General features: G+C 46.3%; 1 protein-coding gene across 1 annotated transcript in view; it reads right to left on the reverse strand.

Annotated features, from left to right (window-relative positions):
- Positions 1 to 22,791, reverse strand: part of PTPN3 (protein tyrosine phosphatase non-receptor type 3) — a 118,687-nt gene that overhangs the window by 72,548 nt on the left and 23,348 nt on the right. Inside the window, exons 3-5 of the mRNA XM_052644804.1 lie at positions 7,834 to 7,988; positions 2,157 to 2,264; positions 2,037 to 2,079 (exon numbers count right to left, since the gene is read on the reverse strand). Coding sequence (XP_052500764.1) covers positions 2,037 to 2,079; positions 2,157 to 2,264; positions 7,834 to 7,988 — 306 coding nt within the window. The remainder of the gene's footprint in view (positions 1 to 2,036; positions 2,080 to 2,156; positions 2,265 to 7,833; positions 7,989 to 22,791) is intronic.

The following is a 22,791-nucleotide window of genomic DNA, read 5'->3' on the forward strand; positions in this document are numbered from 1 at the left end:
TAAAATTAATTTTGATCCTGGAAAATATTTCATGTTTTTAATGCAAAGTGAACTCTAAAGATGATTCATTTACCAGCAAATATTATACAGCTAACATACTCAGATATTTTATGCAACGAGGCCAAGAGTCCATTTGCTTGAAGGATAGATTTTTGTCCATTTCTTTTGCTGGATGTGGTAACAGACGATCAGATTCTGTCTGAAAGATCCCACGCTCTTCTTCATGTCCATTTCTCACCTCTCCATTACTCAGTATCTAGTCACTGATCCTTTCCAGAACCTTCTTGCTCTCTGAAACTCAAGTCTTTTCTACCCTGCTCTCCTCCACTGAGCTCCTCTACAGTAGTTCATTCTGGGCTCCACCCTCCCATCTCAGTAGAACTCCTGTCTCTATCTCCAGCCTGTATCAAAGTCTCTAATGGTGTGCGTGTACTTGTGAATGTCCCTCTGTTCAGGTACCTGGGTCCAGTGGGTGATTCTGTAGCTCTAGGTGCAGGGTGACGACCTATACATCAGGCAGGGGATGGATAAGTCCTCCCAAAGGTCTGGATGCCCTACTGGCTCCCCTCCCGGCCTCCCCGCTCTGTAACTTCTCATTTCTGTGTCCCAAGCATGCCTCCTTGCCTTTCTCATCCTCTTCTGTGCACCCAGAGCATCGTATCACATGCTCAGGGCTACCCCAGAGCTGCCTCTACCCTTGTCTCCATCCCTACACTTGGCTGTAAGCTCCTTGAGAGCAAGGGCCAACTCTCATTCCCAGAGCTTAGCCCAGTGCCATGTCAGAGTCTCAGCATGGAACCTGTCTGCTGAGAGAATTAATAAGAGAATGAATGAGAACACCTGTCCCTGCACATGTGAGCTCATTCCTCTGTAAATTCACATGGGGGCACAGAGTTGCCTGCACAGCATCTCTGCGGCTCCCCCTGGTACTTCTGAATGCTAAGGACATAACTCACAGGAGGAAAGGGGGCTGAGGCCCTGACTCCAGGCGAGGGCACCAATGGGATCCGAGTCAGGTCCCCTGATCGCTACTCCTTCCCGCCTTGGCGCCGGGCCAGTGGGGAACGTGTCATCATGGGTGTGCACATGCGTGTGTACAGATCCACCTGGCTTCACCCCTCGATCATCTACTGGCTGCCTCCTATATGGAGAGCACCACGTGGGGTGTGACAAGAACCCTAACTGTAAAGAGGTGGCTGTTTTGCAAGGACGATAAAGGCCAATAACTCAGAGTGAAGGAGAGGGTATTCTGAGGCACAAAGCAGACAGTGATCAACGTAAGCGAGGGGAGAGGGAGGCAGGCCTTCTATTAGAGGAAATGGACTCTGAGTGGCATTGAAGAGAAATGGCAAGACTGGGACATAGAGAAGTGGGAGGGAAGAGCATTCCCAATAGAGGGAACAGACCCAGGGAAGGCGCAGAGGCGGGTATCTGGCCCTGCGTGTCAGCTAGGTTTGGGGCAAAAAGTGCATAGAGGGGAACAGAGAGCATGACTGGAAAGCCAGACAGAGGTGGGTGAGGTGTAGCTGGACAGCCTGCCTAACTGGAAGGTAACCTACAGCAACAGGATATACTCACGTGTGTATCCGTGACACTATCTATCCATGCATGCCTCTGCTTCCAGGGAATGGAACTGTGCTGCTGAAAAGGACTGGTGATGGTGGGGGTGGGGGGGTGGGGGAGTGTGATGTGTGTGTGTGTGTCTTTTCCATCCTGGCTCTCACACTGGGCTGAAAAAGGTCATCGTCCTTCCCTTTTCTTTCCTATAAAAAAGAAGTGTGGGTTCCCCTGCTCTTAGCTGCCTTCTTTTACGTTTCCCTCTCTTGCCCACAGCTGCCGAGGAGCCTTGGGGGCTGATCTGGAAGTTTCTCTGCTAACTCAGAAGTCAGGCAGGAGGAAGCCAGCTTATTCACATCTCCTGGGCCACCTGGAATCCAGGTTCCAGATATTTCAGGTATGCTGAGAACTGGAGGAGAGAAATGGGCCATGATATCCTAACACCTAGTGTTCAATCGGAATGGGAAGCTCACACCCACCTTTTAACTGCTTCCTGATGGGTTTGCTTGCTTCAAGCCATCTCTGTTGGGTAAGAAAACATAAGATATAAAACCAACCCCCTGCAGGAGCCCGGCATGTCCTCAAGGGAGGGTACTCACAGGAGAGTCCAGTGAGTCATCACCGTGCTGTAAACCGAAATACTCCTTCTCAGTCACACCCAGGCAGTTGTAAGCCATGTCCAGCAGAACTTGACCGGTGTCTTGTTTCTAGGAAAGAAAATGGCCAGTGGACAAAATTTTAAAACAAATTAAGAGCTGGTCTCTAAAGTCTTTATTGCAGATAAGAAGGTATTAAAACATGTGGTGAGACTTCATGCACGCATGTACCCTACAATGCGTGTGTGTGTGTGTGTGCATGCGCGTGCGTGCACGCGCTCAGCCATGTCCAATTCTCTGTGACCTATGGACTGTAGCCCACCAGGCTCCTCTGTCCATGGGATTCTCCCGGCAAGAATACTGAAGTGGGTTGCCATTTCCTCCTCCAGGGTATCTTCCCCACCCAGGGATCAAACCCATGTCTCTTTCATCTCCTGCACTGGCAGGCAGAATCTTTACCACCGCACCACCTGGGAAGCCCTACCCGACAATAAGAAATGCTTTAATAAACCAAGTCAAGAAGCACAAGTGAACATATGGAAAATAAGGCTAAGGTAAATATGACTTAGAAGAATGAGATTAATTTTCTAAGATTTCTTCCTTCCTCTTAGCTGAGATTCTCAAGTGATAATGTCTGAATCGGAAAACTAAGACATCCTGATGACAGTAAATTCTGCATGACCTGCTCATGGATTATCCACAGCAAAATGCTAATCCACGTCGGTCCGTGCCGGCTCCTCAGAAGCCGGGCAAGTATATGCAGGGAGGAAAACTCTAACGGCATGAAGGAAGACAGCTAAGAATACTCAAATGCCACTGGAAATACTCTCAAAGGGATCTGGCAGGGGACACTGGAGGATTATCTGCCTCCCTACTCCGCGCCATCTGAAGTGAGAAGCCAGTGGAGACATTCAGCCCACTTCACGTCCAGAGCAGGGCTCAGCCACCTTCTCCACTTGCTGCTCAGGGAGCGGGCGTGGGGCTGAGGAACGGGGACAGAGCCACAACACGTGTCCCTTTCCTGCCCTCCCGGGGAGGTCAGCTGTGCAAGCAGTGACCAGGACTCCGTGTGCCAAGTGCCACAGAACACTTGGGGCACAGTGAACACAGCGGGGCAGAGCAAGGCAGCCCCTGACCGTGGTCTGCAAGAGTGACAGGCCTGAGAGCCACGGCCTCTCTCCGGGTGCAGGCACTCAGCAAAGGCAGCGAGCGGAAGGCCCAGCACAAAGGCGCGAGGGTGGGAAGTGCAAATTCTACTTGAACAGGCAGACTTCTCTGGAATCGTTTGAACCCAACCCTTTAACTTAAGGGCAATGTGAGTCAGAAATAGACCACGTAGAGAACCAGCAAAGGCAGCTTTTTTGAGCGCCTGAGAGCAGATGATGTACCTGAAAACAGGTCACCGTGACCAGGATGGGGAGAATTAGATAACTGTCACCCTCTCCTGCAGCTGGTTCTCCAGGACAGTCTCACATTATCTGGCCCGCAGTGTGGGAACGTGAGACACACCCGTGTCCTGAACACGTCCCCTTCCTGCCCCGGGGCCCTGGCTCCTGCTGCTGCCTCCGCTTCCCAGGTCACCTCCCATCCCAGGGGAGTCAGGATGGTTTGGAAAAGATGACCTAGTCCACACACTCCAAATCATGACATAGTCTCTCCCCAGATTACAAGATATTCACAAGGACAAGAGCTATCGGTTGCCCTTGCTGAAGTTATTAGTTGTATGATTTTATATTATGTTTAACGTGAACTGTGGTGCTGGAGAAGACTCTTGAGAGTCCCTTGGACAGCAAGGAGATCAAACCAAATCTAAAAGAAATCAGTCCTGAATATTCATTGGAAGGACTGACGCTGAAGATGAAGCTCCAGTACTTTGGTCACCTGATGCAAAGAGCTGACTTGTTGGAAAAGACCCTGATGATGGGAAAGATAGGCAGGAGAAGGGGGCAACAGAGGATGAGATGGTTGGATCACATCACTGACTCAATAGACAAGAGTTTGAGCAAACTCTGGGAGATTGTGAAGGATAGGGAAGCCTGGCGTGCTGCAGTTCACGGGGCTGCAAAGAGTTGGCCACGACTGGGCAACTGAACAACAACAAAACCAATCACTGTAATCCATGGGGCATCTACAAGGAGCCAGCCTCGGTACTCTGCACATTTTATATAGGATCTCCAATCTGCGCAGTAACATCGCATAGCCGTCACCACATTTTCTGTGCAGAGAAGCAAATAGAGGTCCCAAAGGCTCCGTACCTTGAGCCGCCAGCTGACGGGTGTCTGACTGCCTGACTCGGGTGGGTCTGATGCCAGAGCCTGCACGTGCCCTCTGCACTGCCTCTCTCCCCTCTGGAACGCATCATCCCTCATTCCGGTATCTGCACAACTCACCCAGTTTTCAAATGGACCCGAAATAAGACACATTTTTGATGAGAAGGGGCCGCCAGAGGTCACCTCGGCTACATCAGGTCACTGCCCGAGACAACCTTGCTCTCTGGGCTGAGCTGAGAACAGCTGACATCCAGGCCAGCTTCCTTGAGGATGCTCGCTCCTGGTCATGAGAGGGACTGGGCTAAGGAAGCTGAATGTGACCCCTGGGAGCAAAAACATACAAAGTGATGGAGATTCTAAGCTGGAACCGGGCCCTCGTATTCGCGGGTCAGCCTTGACCAGGCTGCTGCAAGCCCGGGGAGCAGCGGAGGCAGGAGAGACTGTCACGGCGACACCCGTCACTGATGATGACGGGCGCCCGCTGAACACCAGGCTCTGTTCCGAGGCCTCACGTAATCTCTGGGTGGATGCTGTCCTCACCACCCTTCCTCCTTAAAACATGCTCTCACTTGGGATTCTCGTTGCCTCTCAGCCTCCCCTCATCTCCGGAGACAGTCTCCTGCTTGCCCCTCATCTCCCCAGGCTTCAAACACAGAACCTCAGTCATCTTCTCCGCCTCGTCTCAAGTGATCCTGAGATAACATCTCTGCATCCACACGTGTATCCTAGCCTAGACTCTTCCTTCAACTCATTCGTGTACACATTGCCATGTCTACAGAGACAAGCAACAAGCATCTCAAACTGACCACGTCTAAAACAGAACCAGTTATTTCTGCTCCCAAACCTGTTTCTCTCTCAGCCTTTCCCATTGCTATAAATTCCAACTCCATCTTACCCACTGATCAGGTCAAAAACCTTGGGGATCACCTCGAGGCTTCTTTCACATCCCAGATCCCATTGGTTCCATGTTTTAAGTTACTTCCAGGCTTGGTTTACTCTTGGCCGAATGACCACCCCATCTAATGATCATGGTCTCTGCCAAAGACTGTGAGTCTCAGCCCTTGCCCTACCCCTACCTCCCAGTCAACAGAGCACCCTGAGTGAGACTTGAGTCAGATCACATCAGGTCTCTGCCCTAACCCTTCAACACTCTTTGCCTCATTCAGAACACAGCCAGTGCTCAGCCCGACCTACAGGGCTCTTCACAATCCCCCTGGCCCCTTAAGAGGAAAAAAGTTACGTTAAAAAAGTAAAAAAAAAAAAACACCAAAACGGTACCTATTTTATTATAGAAAAAGTTGTTTTTTCTTCTCTAGACTTAAGTGGGAAAGAGAAAAAATTAACTATTTGCACCCAAATGTTTTGTTGTGACATGGGAAAATAATCAAGCACAATGTTATATTCCATCCTTACTGATTTTTTTTTTCCTTCTATCTGCTTTCCTTTCCTACCATCTGCTGTGTTCATTCCTCCAATCCTGTGTCCACCTTGATGTGGGAGGAAGGGACATTTTGTCAAAAAGCACGCTGGCGTATGTGTGTTCGCCAGCTCATTTGTTCATAAAAACATTTTATGATATTAAAAAAAAAAGTCTTTTGAAACAGCTATTAGGGCTTCCAAAGTGGCGCGGTGGTAAAGAATCGCCTGCCAATGCAGGAGATGCAGGAGATATGGGTTTGATCCCTGGGTTGGGAAGATCTCCTGGAGGGGGCCATGGCAGCCCACTCCAGTATTTTTGCCTGGAGAATCCCATGGACAGAGGAGCCTGGTAGGGGGTCGCAAAGTCAGACATGACTGAGCACGCACGCATGCATGCATCAGAAGAAAAACTAAACCCCCATCACCTGTTATTTCTGACCTCATCTCTGGCTCCCCTCCTCCTCGCTCATTACACTCCAGACACACTGGCGTCCAGCCTGTTCTGTAACCACACTAAGGGAACCCCGCCTCAGGGCCTTGGCTCTGCTGCTGCTTCTACCTGGAATGTGCTTCCTCCAGAGAAGCACAGGGTTCCTCCCTTACTTCCTTTAGGTCATCTCTGAACTGTCATCTTACAAGTGAGCTCTTCCCGAATCTGTAAATGACAGCTCCACCCTTTGCCCTGCCCTGAACTCTCCACCCTTGTTATCCAGAGTTTTCTTCTAAGTACATACTACCACCTGACTTAACAGACATTTGCTTATGATCCGTTTCCTCCCCCTGGGTGGCAAGCTTTAAAAGGACCCAGATTTTGTTCTGTTCTGCTCACTGCTGTATTCTCTGTACCCAGAACAGGGCCTGGCACAGAGTAGGTGCTCAGTAAACACGTGCTGAATAAACATTCACGTTCTTGTCAGGAAGAAGCTATACGGCTAGGGAATAGCTCCAGTACAATGTAAATTTTAACAGAAGGGCCAGGTCTAAGCTGAGCTGTCAGTTTACAGCAACCGGAAGAGACCCGTGGGGCCTTTAGAGAGCACCCACCATGCGGTGACTTCATATACACCACCCTCTTCTCTTCCCTGCTCAGGTCCACAGTGACCTGGGGTCAGCAGGAAGCAGACTCGTGGGGTGGGGGGCATTTCAGAAGGGACCGGTTTTTGTTACCCTTTAAATTCTTGTGGCCTCCTATCATCCCCCAATGGTTCTCCATACCCTCTTTCCTCTTTCTGATGCCTTCCCTTGCACACTTAATTTTCCAGGCTGGGGCAGTTGCCGGCAGCCAGTCTGGGACTGACTGGAGATGACCCCTTTAGGACTGGCCAGAGGATGGGAGAGACAGGCAAAGGTCACAGAAACCCAGGTGGTGAGTGGTGTGGGGTGAGGCGGCAGGGGAAGCTTCTGGTTAGGCATCACACTGCTGATGTAGGACTAGAGACCTCATTTTTAGCCCTGCTTCTGCCACAGGCTTGAGATGGGAGAAGCCAGGCTGTCTCCAAACCCTGCCATCTGGGTAGCTAACCACCTCACTACCCTCCAGAGAGGACCCACTATTTACCATCTGCACAACTAATGAGCCCCTGCTGTGCGGCAGGCACAGTGAAAATGACACTGTTGCTATTCCACAGAGCTCAAAAGCTTGAAGAGTGACATATAACCTGATAGTTGTAACTACTATTCACGCAACGTGACATGGGCTCTAAGAAAGCATACACAGGGCACCATTACTGGAGAGTCAGTGCAGGAGGGCAAAGGTGTCACAGAAGCAGTAACATCTAAGACTCACACAGTTTACAAGTAAGGGGGAAAGATACGTCAGGTAGAGACAAGAATGTGGGCAAAGTTTTTATGGGTATTTCTAGTTCAAGCTCAACATGCAACGTCGGAGACATCAAGCTTTTATTTTAAAATAATTCTCTTCATTTTACAAACCAAGAGGTGAAAAAATATTTCTTAGGGGCATTTATTCAGAAAAAAATTAAAGAACTTACGTTAACTTTAAAGGTCTGTACCAAGCCATCTAAAAAGCGGACGCTACAGATGACTTCTGATCGCGTTTTCTCTTTGGGTAATTCTGAGGTGCGTATGTTATTAATTCTTCCACCCAACGCACGTAACCGGGAGGTCATAACTATCGCTGAATAACCTGTAACAGAAGACACGCCTGTTAGCTAATATGCAAATTACCATTTCCGTTCGAATGTATCTCTCAGTCTATCCACCCCTCGCCTGTCTGCCTGGATCCTCACAAAACCATCTGAAGACCTCAGATAAATGTGAGTTGGATAACAAACCATGTCCCCTTTGAGTTTTGACTTCTAAGCTGCTTTAGACAATATTTATTGCTCAACTATAACACATTCAGAGAACTACATGGCTTATTTGTGTCTTATTATCTCTCTAGTCTAAATCTTCTAATTCATATTTTCCACGCCTATAATTTTTTATGTTTTACTACTTTATATATTTGTGTATTCTACCCCTGAGATTTTTTTTTTTTTTTGCACCACGGAACTAAATGTGGTACAGAAATTCTTTAAAATATGAAGACATTTATTGATCAATTAGACTACATTAAGAATGTCTATTCATTAAGAGGCTATTTTTAAAAAAGGTAACCCACAGAGATATCTGTAATAAATAACTACAAAGAATATACAAAGAGCTCCTACAAATCAAAAAGAGAAAAAACAAGTAGGTGAAAAATGGGAACATCAGTTGTCAAAGAAATGCAAAGTGAAGCCTCGAAGCAATAGTACCACACACCCACCAGAATGGCTACCAGGAAATCTGACAAAACCAAAAGCTGGCCACAGTGAGGAGCAACTGGAACTCTTGGGCACTGAGTGAGGATGGAAATTAGTGCAGCTAATCTGGAAAACCGTTTGGCAGTATCTACTAGAGCTGAACATACACAAATTCTGTGAAATATTTCCACTCCTGGGCTTATTTCCAAAAGAAAAGTATACACTTATCTGCTAAAAGACATGCGTAAGACTTCATAATAGCTCCACACTGGAAAAGGCCGACTAGAATGGATAAACTGTAGTAGAGTCACGCCATGCACAGACTATACAGCAAAGAAAATAGATGAACTCCTGTGATACACGGGAGGACTTCTTCCAGTGTTGTGTTGAGCAAAAGCAGCCAGACTCAATAGATGACCTAGCATGATTCAACTGACCCAGCTCCAGGCAAAACTAATCGATAGGAGACAGGACAGCAGTTACCTCTGGGTGCAGTGACTGAGGGGGTGGACAGGGGTCTTCTAGGGTGTGTATAGTCTACTTCTTGATTGGGGTGCTAATAACACTGATGTACTCTGTAAAAATGCATCAAACATCATTATGATTTGTGCTCTTTTTTTGATGTATATTTCAACAGAGTTCACTTTTTGAAAACATGAATGAAGAGGGAATTAGAGAGCAGTTTGCAATCTGAGCATGGTATAATCAGGGAACAGTAAGGAAAGTGGCTTTACCAGTGAATGCCATCATGAAATGTTAGACTAACAAGGCTAAAGCCATATGCAACCTAGGACACAGCCACTTTGTGCAAGCGGGAGGCATGCGCATCCAGGTCAGCTCCTCGGCTCAGGAACAGAGGTGTAAATCTGACAAGACTGGGTGGAAAAGCAGATAAAGATGAAGGACTTAAAGAGCAATTTAATGTCCGTTTAAAAGTTAATTTTCTGCAGACTTTCTCTGACGAGCCAGGCCTCTGCATGTGCTATTGCTTCTGCCTGGGAAGCTCTTTCTGCTCTTCTTCACCTTGTTAACTCCTACTCGGGCCTCAGGGCTTGGCATGAAGATCACCTCCTCAGGGAAGCCTTCCCTGGCATTCCTGATGACTCATATATTTGTTATAGGCTCTCTACACTGCTCATCGTAATTTCACATTTATAAATGATGATGAATTTAATATCTGGTTCTGGCACTAGAAGCTGAGCTTCATGAGGGCAGGAACCAGGTCTGGTCTCGCTCACTGCATCTCCCAACACCTAGCTCTGGGAGCAGTTGATAAATATCTGAATGAATCAATGAACAAAATGAACACTGAAGCCAAGATTATAGCCTGGAAAAAAAAATATTACAACCTAGTAGACAAACATGGGATGGTGGAAACAGGCAGGAGAAAAGGATGGGGTGAGAGTGGAGGCTTCGATTAGAACGCAGAGTGGACCCCAAGCTCCACTGTGAACTGGGGTGCTGTCGACCAGGGCCCTCACACTGCCACACGCACACACATCATCTGGGGGTCTTCTTAAGATGCTCAGTTCAGTTCAGTCACTCAGTTGTGTCCGACTCTTTGTGACCCCATGAACCATAGCATGACAGGCCTCCCTGTCCATCAACAACTCCCAGAGTCCACCTAAACCCATGTCCATCGAGTTGGTGATGCCATCCAACCATCTCATCCTCTGTCGTCCCTTTCTCCTCCTGCCCCCAATCCCTCCCAGCATCACGGTCTTTTCCAATGAGTCAGCTCTTCGCATCAGGTGGTCAAAGTATTGGAGTTTCAGCTTCAGCATCAGTCCTTCCAATGAACACCCAGGACTGATCTCCTTTAGGATGGACCGGTTGGATCTCCTTTCAGTCCAAGGGACTATTAAGATGCAGACAAGGATTTAAGCAGGTCTGGGCGGGGCCTAAATCAAACCCCTTATGATTATACAGTGGAAGTGAGAAATAGATTTAAGGGACTAGATCTGACAGATAGAGTGCCTGATGAACTATGGACGCAGGTTCCTGACACTGTACAGGAGACAGGGATCAAGATCATCCCCACGGAAAAGAAATGCAAAAAAGCAAAATGGCTGTCTGGGGAGGCCTTACAAATAGCTGTGAAAAGAAGAGAAGTGAAAAGCCAAGGAGAAAAGGAAAGACATAAGCATCTGAATGCAGAGTTCCAAAGAATAGCAAGGAGAGATAAGAAAGCCTTCCTCAGCGATCAATGCAAAGAAATAGAGGAAAACAACAGAATGGGAAAGACTAGAGATCTCTTCAAGAAAATTAGAGATACCAAGGGAACATTTCATGCAAAGATGGGCTCGATAAAGGACAGAAATGGTATGGACCTAACAGAAGCAGAAGACATTAAGAAGAGGTGGCAAGAATACACAGAAGAACTGTACAAAAAAGATCTTCACGACCCAGATAATCACGATGGTGTGACCACTCACCTAGAGCCAGACATCCTGGAATGTGAAGTCAAGTGGGCCTTAGAAAGCATCACTATGAACAAAGCTAGTGGAGGTAATGCTATTGAAACAGCTCCAGTTGAGCTATGTGAAAGTGCTGCACTCAATATGCCAGCAAATTTGGAAAACTCAGCAGTGGCCACAGGACTGGAATAGGTCAATTTTCATTCTAATCCCAAAAAAAGGCAATGCCAAAGAATGCTCAAACTACCACACAATTGCACTCATCTCACATGCTAATAAAGTAATGCTCTAAATTCTCCAAGCCAGGCTTTAGCAATATGTGAACCATGAACTTCCAAATGTTCAAGCTGGTTTTAGAAAAGGCAGAGGAACCAGAGATCAAATTGTCAACATCTGCTGGATCATGGAAAAAGCAAGACAGTTCCAGAAAAACATCTATTTCTGCTTTATTGACTATGATTCCAAAGCCTTTGACTGTGTGGATCACAATAAACTGTGGGCAATTCTGAAAGAGTAGGGAATACCAGACCACCTGACCTGCCTCTTGAGAAACCTATATGCAGGTCAGGAAGCGACAGTTAGAACTGGATATAGAATAACAGACTGGTTCCAAATATGAAAAGGAGTCTGTCAAGGATGTATATTGTCACCCTGCTTATTTAACTTCTATGCAGAGTACATCATGAGAAATGCTGGGCTGGAAGAAGCACAAGCTGGAATCAAGATTGCCAGGAGAAATATCAATAACCTCAGATATGCAGATGACACCACTCTTATGGCAGAAAGTAAAGAGGAAGTAAAAAGCCTCTGGATGAAAGTGAAAGAGGAGAGTGAAAAAGCTGGCTTAAAGCTCAACATTCAGAAAACGAAGATCATGGCATCTGGTCCCATCACTTCATGGCAAATAGACGGGGAAACAGTGTCAGACTTTATTTTTTTGGGCTCCAATATCACTGCAGATGGTGACTGCAGCCATGAAATTAAAAGACGCTTACTCCTTCTAAGGAAAGTTATAACCAACCTAGATAGCACATACTTTGCCAACAAAGGTCCGTCTAGTTAAGGCTATGGTTTTTCCAGTGGTCATGTACAGATGTGAGAGTTGGACTGTGAAGAAAGCTGAGCACCAAAGAATCGATGCTTTTGAACTGGGGTGTTGGAGAAGACACTTGAGAGTCCCTTGGACTGCAAGGAGATCCAACCAGTCCATTCTAAAGGAGATCAGGCCTGGGTGTTCATTGGAAGGACTGATGCTAAAGCTGAAAGTCCAATACTTTGGCCACCTGATGCGAAGAGCTGACTCACTGGAAAAGACTGATGCTGGGAGGGATTGGGGGCAGGAAGAGTAGGGGATGACAGAGGATGAGATAGCTGGGTGGCATCACCGACTCAATGGACATGAGTTTGAGTGAACTGGAGTTGGGGATTGACAGGGAGGCTTGGCGTGCTGCAATTCATGGGGTCGCAAAGAGTCGGACACGACTGAGCGACTGAACTGAACTGGGTAGGACCTGAGAACCTGCATTTCTCAGACTGCTGGGTGACACCGAAGCTGCAGGTTCAGGGCCCACACTGTGATGGGCAGTCACGTACACTCAGAAAACCACATACATTTGTAAGGGCAGGGCCAGAGATCAAGATTTGGCAGCCGGAAGCATGGAAGGAATGACGACAAAGCTGACGAGAGGCCTGAGGAGAGTCGAGCCTCGGGAACCACAGCAGAACAGCTTAGCTGCAGGCAGCAAAGACATAGAAGAGATGAAAGCTGTGCGGAAGATACACCCAGGACAGAAGGGTGTCGCTGGGTATTTCAGAAGCTAATCCTACTTCAGAAGCTCCAGGAAAACCTCCATTCTTTTGTAGATGGGGACAGGAAATATCAAAAATTCATCAAAAAAGACTCCTGGGACTGGCAATAGATGGGAACTTGTTGTCACTTATGAAATTCCACCCACCCCACCACCTCCACCGTGCCCTTTCCAAGGAAAATGTCATCAGAAGAAGGGGTGCATTTTCTGAGTAATACCAAAAGTTATCAAAAGACAACAAACGTGTTCCATAATGCCTTAACTGCCTTGAATTTCACATGTCAAATTTATTATTTAGTTCTTGTCGAAGAATTTCAGGTGGGTTATAAAAAAAAATTTTTTTTTAAGATACAATAGAACCATTTCCAGTATGGCTGTTAGTGGGAGGTGCACATCAGAGCTACCTGGAGAGCTTTCAGAAAATATGCCGTCCCTGCCCCACAGATGGTGACTCAGCATCCCGGGGTGTGGCGCAGAATGACATTCCTCTCGGGAAGCCCTCAGAGGGTCAGGCCCGCCTGGGCTAGAAGAGCAAGTTTTGGGGGGAACCTCAGAGTGTGTTTCAGACGCTCAGATTTAGAATACAGTTCACCCTCCGGATCCGAGGTTCCTTGGCCTCGCATCCAACCAGCCACTGATTAAAACTCTTCAGGAAAACAAAAAATTCCAGAAAGTTGGGAAAAGCAAAACTTGAATTTGTCATGCATGAGATCACACCTAGTTAACACAGCATTTATGTCATATTTGTAACTATTAACGCATTTACACTGCATTAGGTATTGCAAGTCAGTGGTCCCCGACCTTTTTGGCACCAGGGACCAGTTTCGTGGATGACAACTTTCCCACGGAAGGAGGGCGGATGGCTTTGGGATGATTTAGGCACACTGTACTTATTGTACACTTTATTTCTATTACTATCACATAGTGATATATAAGGAAATAAGTATACAACTCACCATAATGCAGACTCAGATAATCAGACATTAGATGCTCATAAGGGCACACAGCCTAGATCCCGCATGTGCACAGATCAGCAGGGCTGGAGGTCCTCTGAGAATCTACCACCACTGCTGATCTGACAGGAGGCGGAGCTCAGGGGTAATGAGAGTGGCAGGGAGCAGCTGTCAATAGGATGAAGCTCTGCTTGCTGACAGCTCACTTTGTGCTGTGCAGCCCCGTCTCTAACAGGCCACAGACCAGTACTGACCCATGGCCTGGGGCTTGGGGACCGCTGTTATAAGTAATCGAGAGATGATTTAAAGCACACTAAATCATGTCACAGGCTATATGCAAATACTACGCCACTATATATAAGGGACTTACGCATCCTCAGGTTTTCACATCCCAGTCTGAAACCAATTCCCTGCAGATACCAAAGGGACAACTGTACAGGTTCCACAAAATTTGAGCCACTCAGAGACCACATGTGCGACACTCAGGGAGGTGCTCAGAGCAGCTACAACTGAGAGCAAAGCACACCACGACCCTGGACAGGAAAAAACCGAACATGATTTCAAACAGAAGCCTCCAAATGCAAGTGCCACGGGCTGAGGTGGCGACGGCAGGTCTGATCTTCACACCGCTTGCACCTGGGCAGCTCTGTGCCGGGCACCAGCGTGTGTACGCCGGGGACTTACTAACTTAACCAGGGTTAGTGGTGCTCCCCGCATGATCCCGCAGCCAGCTGCTGACAAACTCTGCAGACCAGCTGCCCAGAAGAGATCTACTTTTTCCTCCTTGCATGATCTCTGTTACATAATCAGGTTGGGGCCCAACATCCTCATAATTCGGTGAAATTTCATGAGTTTCAGAAACGTTCTCCCCATAATTATCCCCAAAGCAAACCTTAATACGAGTGAGCCTGATGTTGAATAACCACATAATTGAGCCATGTGGTGTTTTCCGATTGTCTTGAAATTATATCTTAAACAATCCGGTCAGGACAATGGATGCTGACTAACAGCCCTGTTTCCTGTACCGCGGCAATTGGGAAACTCAGGGTTTCTATGGCTTCCTTTATAAGCCTCTTAATTCTAAACAAAGCGACAACCCAACCAGGAACACACTGGCCTCTCCAACCACAGATGATTACATCTGGAGCTGATGAATTTTACAACATGGAAGCCCAGCTGGTTCTTTGCATTAAGAGAAAAAGAAAAAAAGAATGTCATGCACAACAACACCTCAGGGTCTACTGTTGACTATAGTTTTTAACAAAGATTATACTTGCAAAACATTATAGAACGAGGCACATCTCAGTACAATGAGATGGTGGGGGCTCCATACCTACCATGAGCCATGGGATCACCACGTGTTAAGTGCCTACACAATGTGATACATACCAGACACTCAACAGCAGGCATTTTAATAACAATCTGTTTTGTTCTGACTTATGATTTCAAATCTATGCTGTGAAGGCTGGTTTCAGACAAAAGTTGTTTGTGGTTGGAACTTGTTTGAAGAGCCTGTTTTGATGAAATGGCTTGGAAGTTGGTTATTAGGACTTTTAAAATCCAACTCTTAAAACCTGAAGTGGCGAGGACCATCACGTCACTGACACCATAGTAACAGCTTGGTGACCATCGCCTGATGGACCGAATACCAGGAGGTTGACCAGCAACTCAAGAGTGTTCGACCTGAGCAAGGCTACTCTTTGTTGATCTAAATAGCTCTACAAAGCACTTGAGACATTTGCTCCTGCCACGCCCAGGCTACTCTCGGTTGCAGAGGTGTTAAAATATGCGCTAGCCTCGGGAAGAGAAGGGACGTCTGTTCCTGCCTTGGCGAGGCTACTCCTTGTACATAGGCAGTGGTGCCGGCCAAGTAATGGTTCCTGGAATAATAACCTTTGGAGCATTTCACCCAGCCTGGCAATGCTGGTGCCAACTGCCCATAAGCTATGTGCCCCAGCAGCAAGGAACCCAAACTGGCAGCTTTTGGTTCAAAAGATGATCTCTATGAGAACCACCTCCTAGAAAGGTCCAGCTCAACTAAATTTGGACTTCTTTCAACTCCCCATTGCCTGGAACAGTAATGCAATCAATCTGTCATTGGTGTGTATGTGTTATTTCTTTCTTGGCTTATTAAGAGACATGATCCTAGTGAATGAACAATGCTGCCTGCCATATTAGTAAACAGAGGACATGCCGCTACAGCCTCCTCTGAAGGTGAGCCCTGAGGGAACTCAGGATGGAAACACATGGCCTGCCCGCTGCCAGGCCCTTGGCCTCTGCAGCCACCCTCATCACTGGGGACGAAAAAGCCCAGGACACTGGCCCTAGAGAGCTAAGGTGCATATCAAAGGAATGATTTCAATGGACCCAGACTCTTGTAGCCTCTCACACATAGAAATGAGTGAAATTCCTTAATTTGAGACATCTGGTTTTCTCTAATGAACAGGAATCTTTTGATGTCCCAACTATTTGGTCACTGCTAAAACAAAACAAAACAAAACCCTATATATCCTGGCTCCTTCCCTTACCTCTTTAGACCCTCAGAGCTATCTGAGAGGCTGCCTCTCAGGATATGAAGTCCTCAGAAAGTCTGCCAAATAAAATGCATTTCTCAACTTTTAGGCTATGCTTTTTATTTTATTTTTTTCCAGTTGACATCCTGCATGCTATTGGCTTGTAAAATATTATAAATCATAATTCCCACAGCAAACCTGGGTTAAATCTCAGTCTCTGAGCATAACTGGCCCCAAACAAACAAAAGCAATGTTAAGCTTGGCATTCTAAGTTATAATGCCATCAGATGCTGACTGCAGAGTCTGGATTCTGCAGGACAAACACAAATGCACTATTTCAAATACAGATGTCCTAGCGTTCCCTGTAGCTGTAGATGTGATACACCTTTCGGCTGCTCTACCAACTCAATGGGCCCGGAAGCAGGCGTCCAGACACCAGAGCCTTGGTGGTCAGAGTCGGGGAACAGAGCTGCCATCACCTGCCCTGGAGCCTGAGACGGATGTGATGCTGCGTGCTGCTTCGTGAGGGTCTACACGCTCATCTGGGGAACGTTCGTTCTTTTCACAAGCCAAGGAATCATGGACAGGAAGAAGGGAGAGGAATCTTCTCCACTAAGTTAGAAAGCAACCCAACTCCATTTTGATCATTTCAAAAGGAGTGTTAAAGTTATGTCATACCCTTGTTTTTAAGAATAAGAACTACATCCCTAACTCAAAGAGTGCAAAAGTTTCAGTTAGGAAAAAAAAAAGGTAGCGGTGCTGATTTGTAAGGCAATGGCACCCCACTCCAGTACTCTTGCCTGGAAAATCCCATGGATGGAGGAGCCTGGTGGACTGCAGTCCATGGGGTTGCTAAGAGTCAGACACGACTGAGCGACTTCACTTTCACTTTTCACTTTCCTGCACTGGAGAAGGAAATGGCAACCCACTCCAGTGTTCTTGCCTGGAGAATCCCAGGGACGGGGGAGCCTGGTGGGCTGCCGTCAAAGGGGTCGCACAGAGTTGGACACGACTGAAGCGACTCAGCAGCAGCAATTTGAGAGTAAACCACACAGACAACCACGGCTGGCTCCCTACATAATTGGCCTGACATCCCCAAGCTTGACCTAGGCCAATGCCACCCCCTAGTGGCCTCCAGAGGAATACACTTCAGCTCTGAGCATGACTTGCCTCCCTCTTCCTCAAGGGAAACACGTACAGTCAGGCTCCTTTCTGGTTTACCATCCATGGCTCAGCTCATTGTAAAAGTCTCCTAGAATATACAAGGCCTTCTCTGTCACCTAAGTCTCTCCCTTTCCCTCTTGAACTCAGGGAAGCTCTCTTCCCTTTTTTTTCCTTTAGACTATTTACAAGCCTCAACAGATGTCTGATAGGCAGAAGAGGGACCTCGCTAGATGGAAAGGTAATAAACATTCATACACAATCAGCCATGCTAGACGGATGACTCAAATTGTGTGCTTCTCAAATATCAGTATTTGATGTATTTAAGATAAATGTTTTGTTTAACCGCTAATACCAATACTGCTTCTTCCTTTTCACAGTAAACACAGAAGCTGGGTTGCATTACCAGTTCACCCCGTAATGGAGCTTCTAGTTCCAATCTGTTCTTAGCCTGCGCCTCAGCATTCCTTACACTCCCCTGCAGTAACTGGGGTATCCTAAAGAGAAAATTTACAAAATCTGTATGGGGATTTATCACTTATCAAGCACTAGATTCAGATCAAACTGCAATAGCGTATACTTAAGTTGCTAAAACAAACAAACAAACAAAAAACAATGATTAAAAGGAGACTCTGTAAGCAGGGACTTAAATAAAACTTAAATGTACTTAAGAGTCATCTGGGCAGCTTGCTAAAACACAGATCCCTGGGTACCGCCCATAGAAATTCTGGTTTTGCAAGGACTTTGGAAACTGCTTTTTAAAACTTGAAATTTTCTTTTTTTTGAACTTTCAAAAAAGTTGGGCCTTCCCTGGTGGCCCATGGTCAAGAATCCACCTGCCAATGCAGGAGACCGGGGTTCGATCCCTGGGTGGGAAATATCCCCTGGAGAAGGAAGTGGCAATCCACTCTAGTATTCTTTCCCAGGAAATCCTATGGGCAGAGGAGCCTGGTGGGTTGGAGTCCATGGGGCCACAAAAGAGTCGGACGACTTAGTGACTAAACAATAGAAAAGTTCCAAGAAAAATAGAGCTCCTGTATTCCCCCCCTGGCCTGGATTCCACTTAAACATTTTGCAGGAGTTCCCTGGTGGTCCAGTGGTTGAGTCTGCCTTGCAATGCAAGGGCTGGGGGTTCAATCCCTGACTGGGGAACTAAGATGCCACTAGGCCACAGAGCAGCTAAGACCATCACAACTAGAGAGTCTGTGCACCGCAACGAAGGATCCCGCGCGATGCAACGAAGCTGCTGAGTGCCCTCGACTCAGCCAAATGAGTATCTTTCAAAACCTTAACATTAGCTGGACAGAAAACAACAAAATTCTGTAAAGAAAATATCCCTCAATTACAAAGAAAAAACATTGTATAAGCCACTCCTACGGGGGATGGCCAGCTCTCACGTCTCAAAGGTGTACTATCTGCTGCCTCCTTAATAAACCCCACCTGCTTGAATTATACAAGCAGCATTTTACCACGTACTCTTTCACACTCTCCCCTGCACATACACATACCCCTCATTCTCCTGATTAATACTGAACACTTGGAAGCTATAGATATCATGCCTCTTTACCTCTATAGTTTAGTAAGTATCTTCCAAGGACAAGGGTACTTCATAACCACCATAATCATACTGAGGAAATTTAACATCAATAAAGTATTTATAGTCCATACCAAAATTTTGCAAATTGTTCTGGTGATACCCCTTTATTTCTTTCCTTCTTATCCAGGGATGCTCCTAACCAGGACTTTGCCTTGCTTTAGCCGTCAGGCAGAAGTTGCATTTGTAGTAAGTGTCCCAAGGGGACGCTGATGCAGGGGGCCTGAGCACCACGGCCATGCAAAACTCTCAGCCAGGTATCACCTTTCAGTTCTGACCGACTGTGCCTACAGTCAGGGGCTTGGTTAGGTCAGCACTCCCTACAAGTCCGTTTTCCTGTCTCTATTGCCAGTCGCTTCCCAGAACCAGAAGGGGTTTCTACAGTTCAGCTGCCCCGTCACTCAGTCTGGAGGCACTTCCGAAGGCAGTGCTGAAGTAACCGACTCTCCAGGCTGCATGCTGGTCCTGGAATCAGTGCTGCGGTCACAACAGGAAGAGAGCAACACGACAACAAACTCCGTTCAGAAAGGATCCTGTCGTGTGACTGTCGGTCCTCTTGAATTATTCAAATTAGTTCATATCTTTCACAGACAGCAATTCTTAGCAATTCATAATATCCAAGTTATATGCTTCACAAATGTTAATAAACTCGCTCCAACTAATTAAAAACCAGTGATTTTAGTTCATTTGTGACATGCCCATATCTTAGAAATAACTATTTCACTTTATTTTAAATTATGTGCAGCTGATAACCGTGTTACCATACAACTGGTACAATGCAGTTCAATATTCTCATGACTATAATTTTCATAAATTTATCAGCACTACCTTCTGCCATTTTCCCCCTACTTACTTGGCTTTAATTTCCAAAGTACAACACTGCATAATAATAAACAGAAATATACTAACTTATTTTAAAAAATAGCTTAGAATGTAAACATAATTACTACTGAATACTTACTAAATAACAAAAATCTATTCACTAAGAGAGGCATTTTCATGATGCTAACTCAATGATAAGACCAATAAACTATTTTGTCCTGGGCCTACATACCAAAAAAATTTTAACTAACATCTTTAAAGCTTTAAGCCTGCTAATGAATGCAATAATCACAGCTGACAATGGAAGTACTGGTGCACAAGACTTATTTTTAATTTGGGTATGCATATATAAAAGTGCTTAATAAAATTTAGAAAAATGCTTCCATGAATGCATTTATGAATTTTTAACTCTGACTTCATCTTATTCACCATATGGAAGAAAATGCTCACACAAGTTGCCTTAATACCACAGCTCAATACCCAAATTATCTTGCAATTGTTAGTCCTTTTCTTAGTTCATTTTTTTATTTTTATGTTTTAATTGGAGTGCAGTTGATTTACAATGCTGTGTTCATTTCAGGTGTACAGCACAGTGATTCAATTATACACACATATATATTCCTTTTCAGGTTATTTTCTTGTATAGGTTATTACAAAATATTGAGAATAGTTCCCTGTGCTACACAGCAGGTCTCTGTTGGTTTTCTATTTTTTAATACAGCAGTATGTATATGTTAATCCCAACCTCCTAATTTATCCCTCCCCATCTCTGCAATTATTAATCCCAATACTCTGGAAGTACCATCTTGGGATCAAGCCCTTTACTCCATAGGATCCGTAATTTGTTCAGGGAATGGAGCTCCATCCAGGAGCCCCTGGGAAGCGGGGTAGGGGTCATATGTAGGATCAGTGGTATTCCAATGGAGGCCTGTAATTAGCGCCCTTGTTCTCCTACAACTTCAAAACGTCAAATAGTTTTCTTATTATGGAGTTGGGTTTATTTATAGGCCCGACACCATGACACGCACAAAACTAACCAAATAAAAGTTATACTTGATACTGGGAGGACAACAAGAAGTAGTTTTAAGCTGCCTGAAGGGCAAGACAAAGAATGCTGTGGGAGCCGCAGGCAGTTTCAGGGACAGAGGTAATGTTGCTATAAAGAGAAACCAACTTCTGACGTCCCGCGAGCCGGGAGTCCAGGGCTGTAATGAGAGGCCAGCTAGCACCTGCAACACACAGCTCGCTCCTCAGTGACCAGAAAACACGCTCAACCTGTGAACCCATCACCTTATTTTTCTCCTCTTTCTTGAAGTACCACGGAGGAAAAAACAAATCTCAAGTGCACGTGTTTCGCTGTCAAGGAGGCTGGGGCGAGTGTCCTCCTGCTCCTTCCAAACATGATGCCCCCCCTGCCCCAGCATGCCCCAGGGAGCACGCTCCCAGATTTTAACATCACTTTCACAGCTTTTTTAAAATGAGAGTTTCTGAAGTTTAAAAACAATGTTTAGGAAGAGGTTATCATGGTGTGGTACTAAACCACACATTTGGCGGGATCCAGACATCCTAGAACCATTCTCTGTGCACGTGGAGGCTTTGTGGGTGCCACCTCAGTGAACCCAGAAACTTCAGAGGCCAGCAAGCCTGCCTTCTGGTAGAAGAAAAAAAAAAAGAAAAGAGAGAGAGAGAGACTTGCCAGCAGTGGAGGGACTGAAGCAAACCACGCTGGGGGAGATGACCCATGGGACCTGCTACCAGACAAGCTGTCAACACAACCTCCAAGCCAAACCCCTGCATGGGACTGGGATTGGAGTTTCCCAGGCCAACCCATGTCGTTTATGATTGCTTCCAGCCTTTGTTATTACTTTGGCAGGAGTTCTGGACCTTTTACTTACTCAGTATTTGCTAACTGGGCACCTGCTCGGTGCCAGGCCAAGGGAATGGGGTGGGTGAAGGCAGAGATGCCTGGAGTTTCATGTTCTAAGAGGCATGAAAGCTCAGGGTACTAGAGGAACAGCGGAAAGGCTCCCGATCCGAGCCAGGGAAGCTGGGGTAGGGGGCAGGACTGGCTCACAGAGGCTCCAAGGGAAAGTCTGCAGGATAAAGGGGAATTGGCCAGGTGGAAGCAGTAGCAGTCTGGAAATTGCATACCATGTGTGCAAAGGCCAGGAGGGGAGGCACATGCACATTTTAGGAACCCCACAAAAACAGATTTATTAGTAGGAGTGTCTGAGGAATAACTGAAATCCTAGGGAAATCTGAAAGAGGAGAGTAGGTTCTTCAAAAATCCAGGGTGTCACACAGAAGAGGAATCAGGACACAATTAGAGGTGGTGAGAAGGTCAGCATCAGTCGAATCAGGCAGAGATGTGGACTGGAAACCCTATTTAACCGCTTACCAGCTATGTGAACATAAAGAGATCACCCTGCCCGAGATTCAGATTCCTTATCTGCAGAAAGGGGGAAATTCTGTTTCCTGGGTTGCGTTAAGCACTGAAGGTATATGGATGCAAACTAGCTGCCACTAGCAGGGCCTGACAAATGGTACTTATCACTGCTACCATCATGAGACTGATTGTTTCAGACCCCAAAGGTTCAATAGGTAGAAGGTGAAAACAAAAAAAAAAAAGGAAGAGCTTTTGAACACTCAGGGCTGCACAAATACGGCAGGGACAGCCTTGTAAGGGAGTGAGCTCCCCAGAGCTAGATGTAATCAAGCAGAGAAGGAGGATAAGGCTCTTGGTAAGCTGCAGAGGGCAGGCCGGCACTGGAAGGGGTAGGAGAGGTGAACTTCCTCCAGCTTCCAGGACCAATATTCTATGACTTCCATTTCAAAAGTGCCAAAACCCAAAGTAGCGCTCAAAGTAGCGCTGGGTCAAAGCTGGATTTCTCATGGGAAATAATTCTAAATGGATACCTCAATCTTGGGCGGAAA

This window comes from Budorcas taxicolor, chromosome 8 (genome assembly GCF_023091745.1).
Source record: "Budorcas taxicolor isolate Tak-1 chromosome 8, Takin1.1, whole genome shotgun sequence".
Classification (NCBI taxonomy): domain Eukaryota; kingdom Metazoa; phylum Chordata; class Mammalia; order Artiodactyla; family Bovidae; genus Budorcas; species Budorcas taxicolor.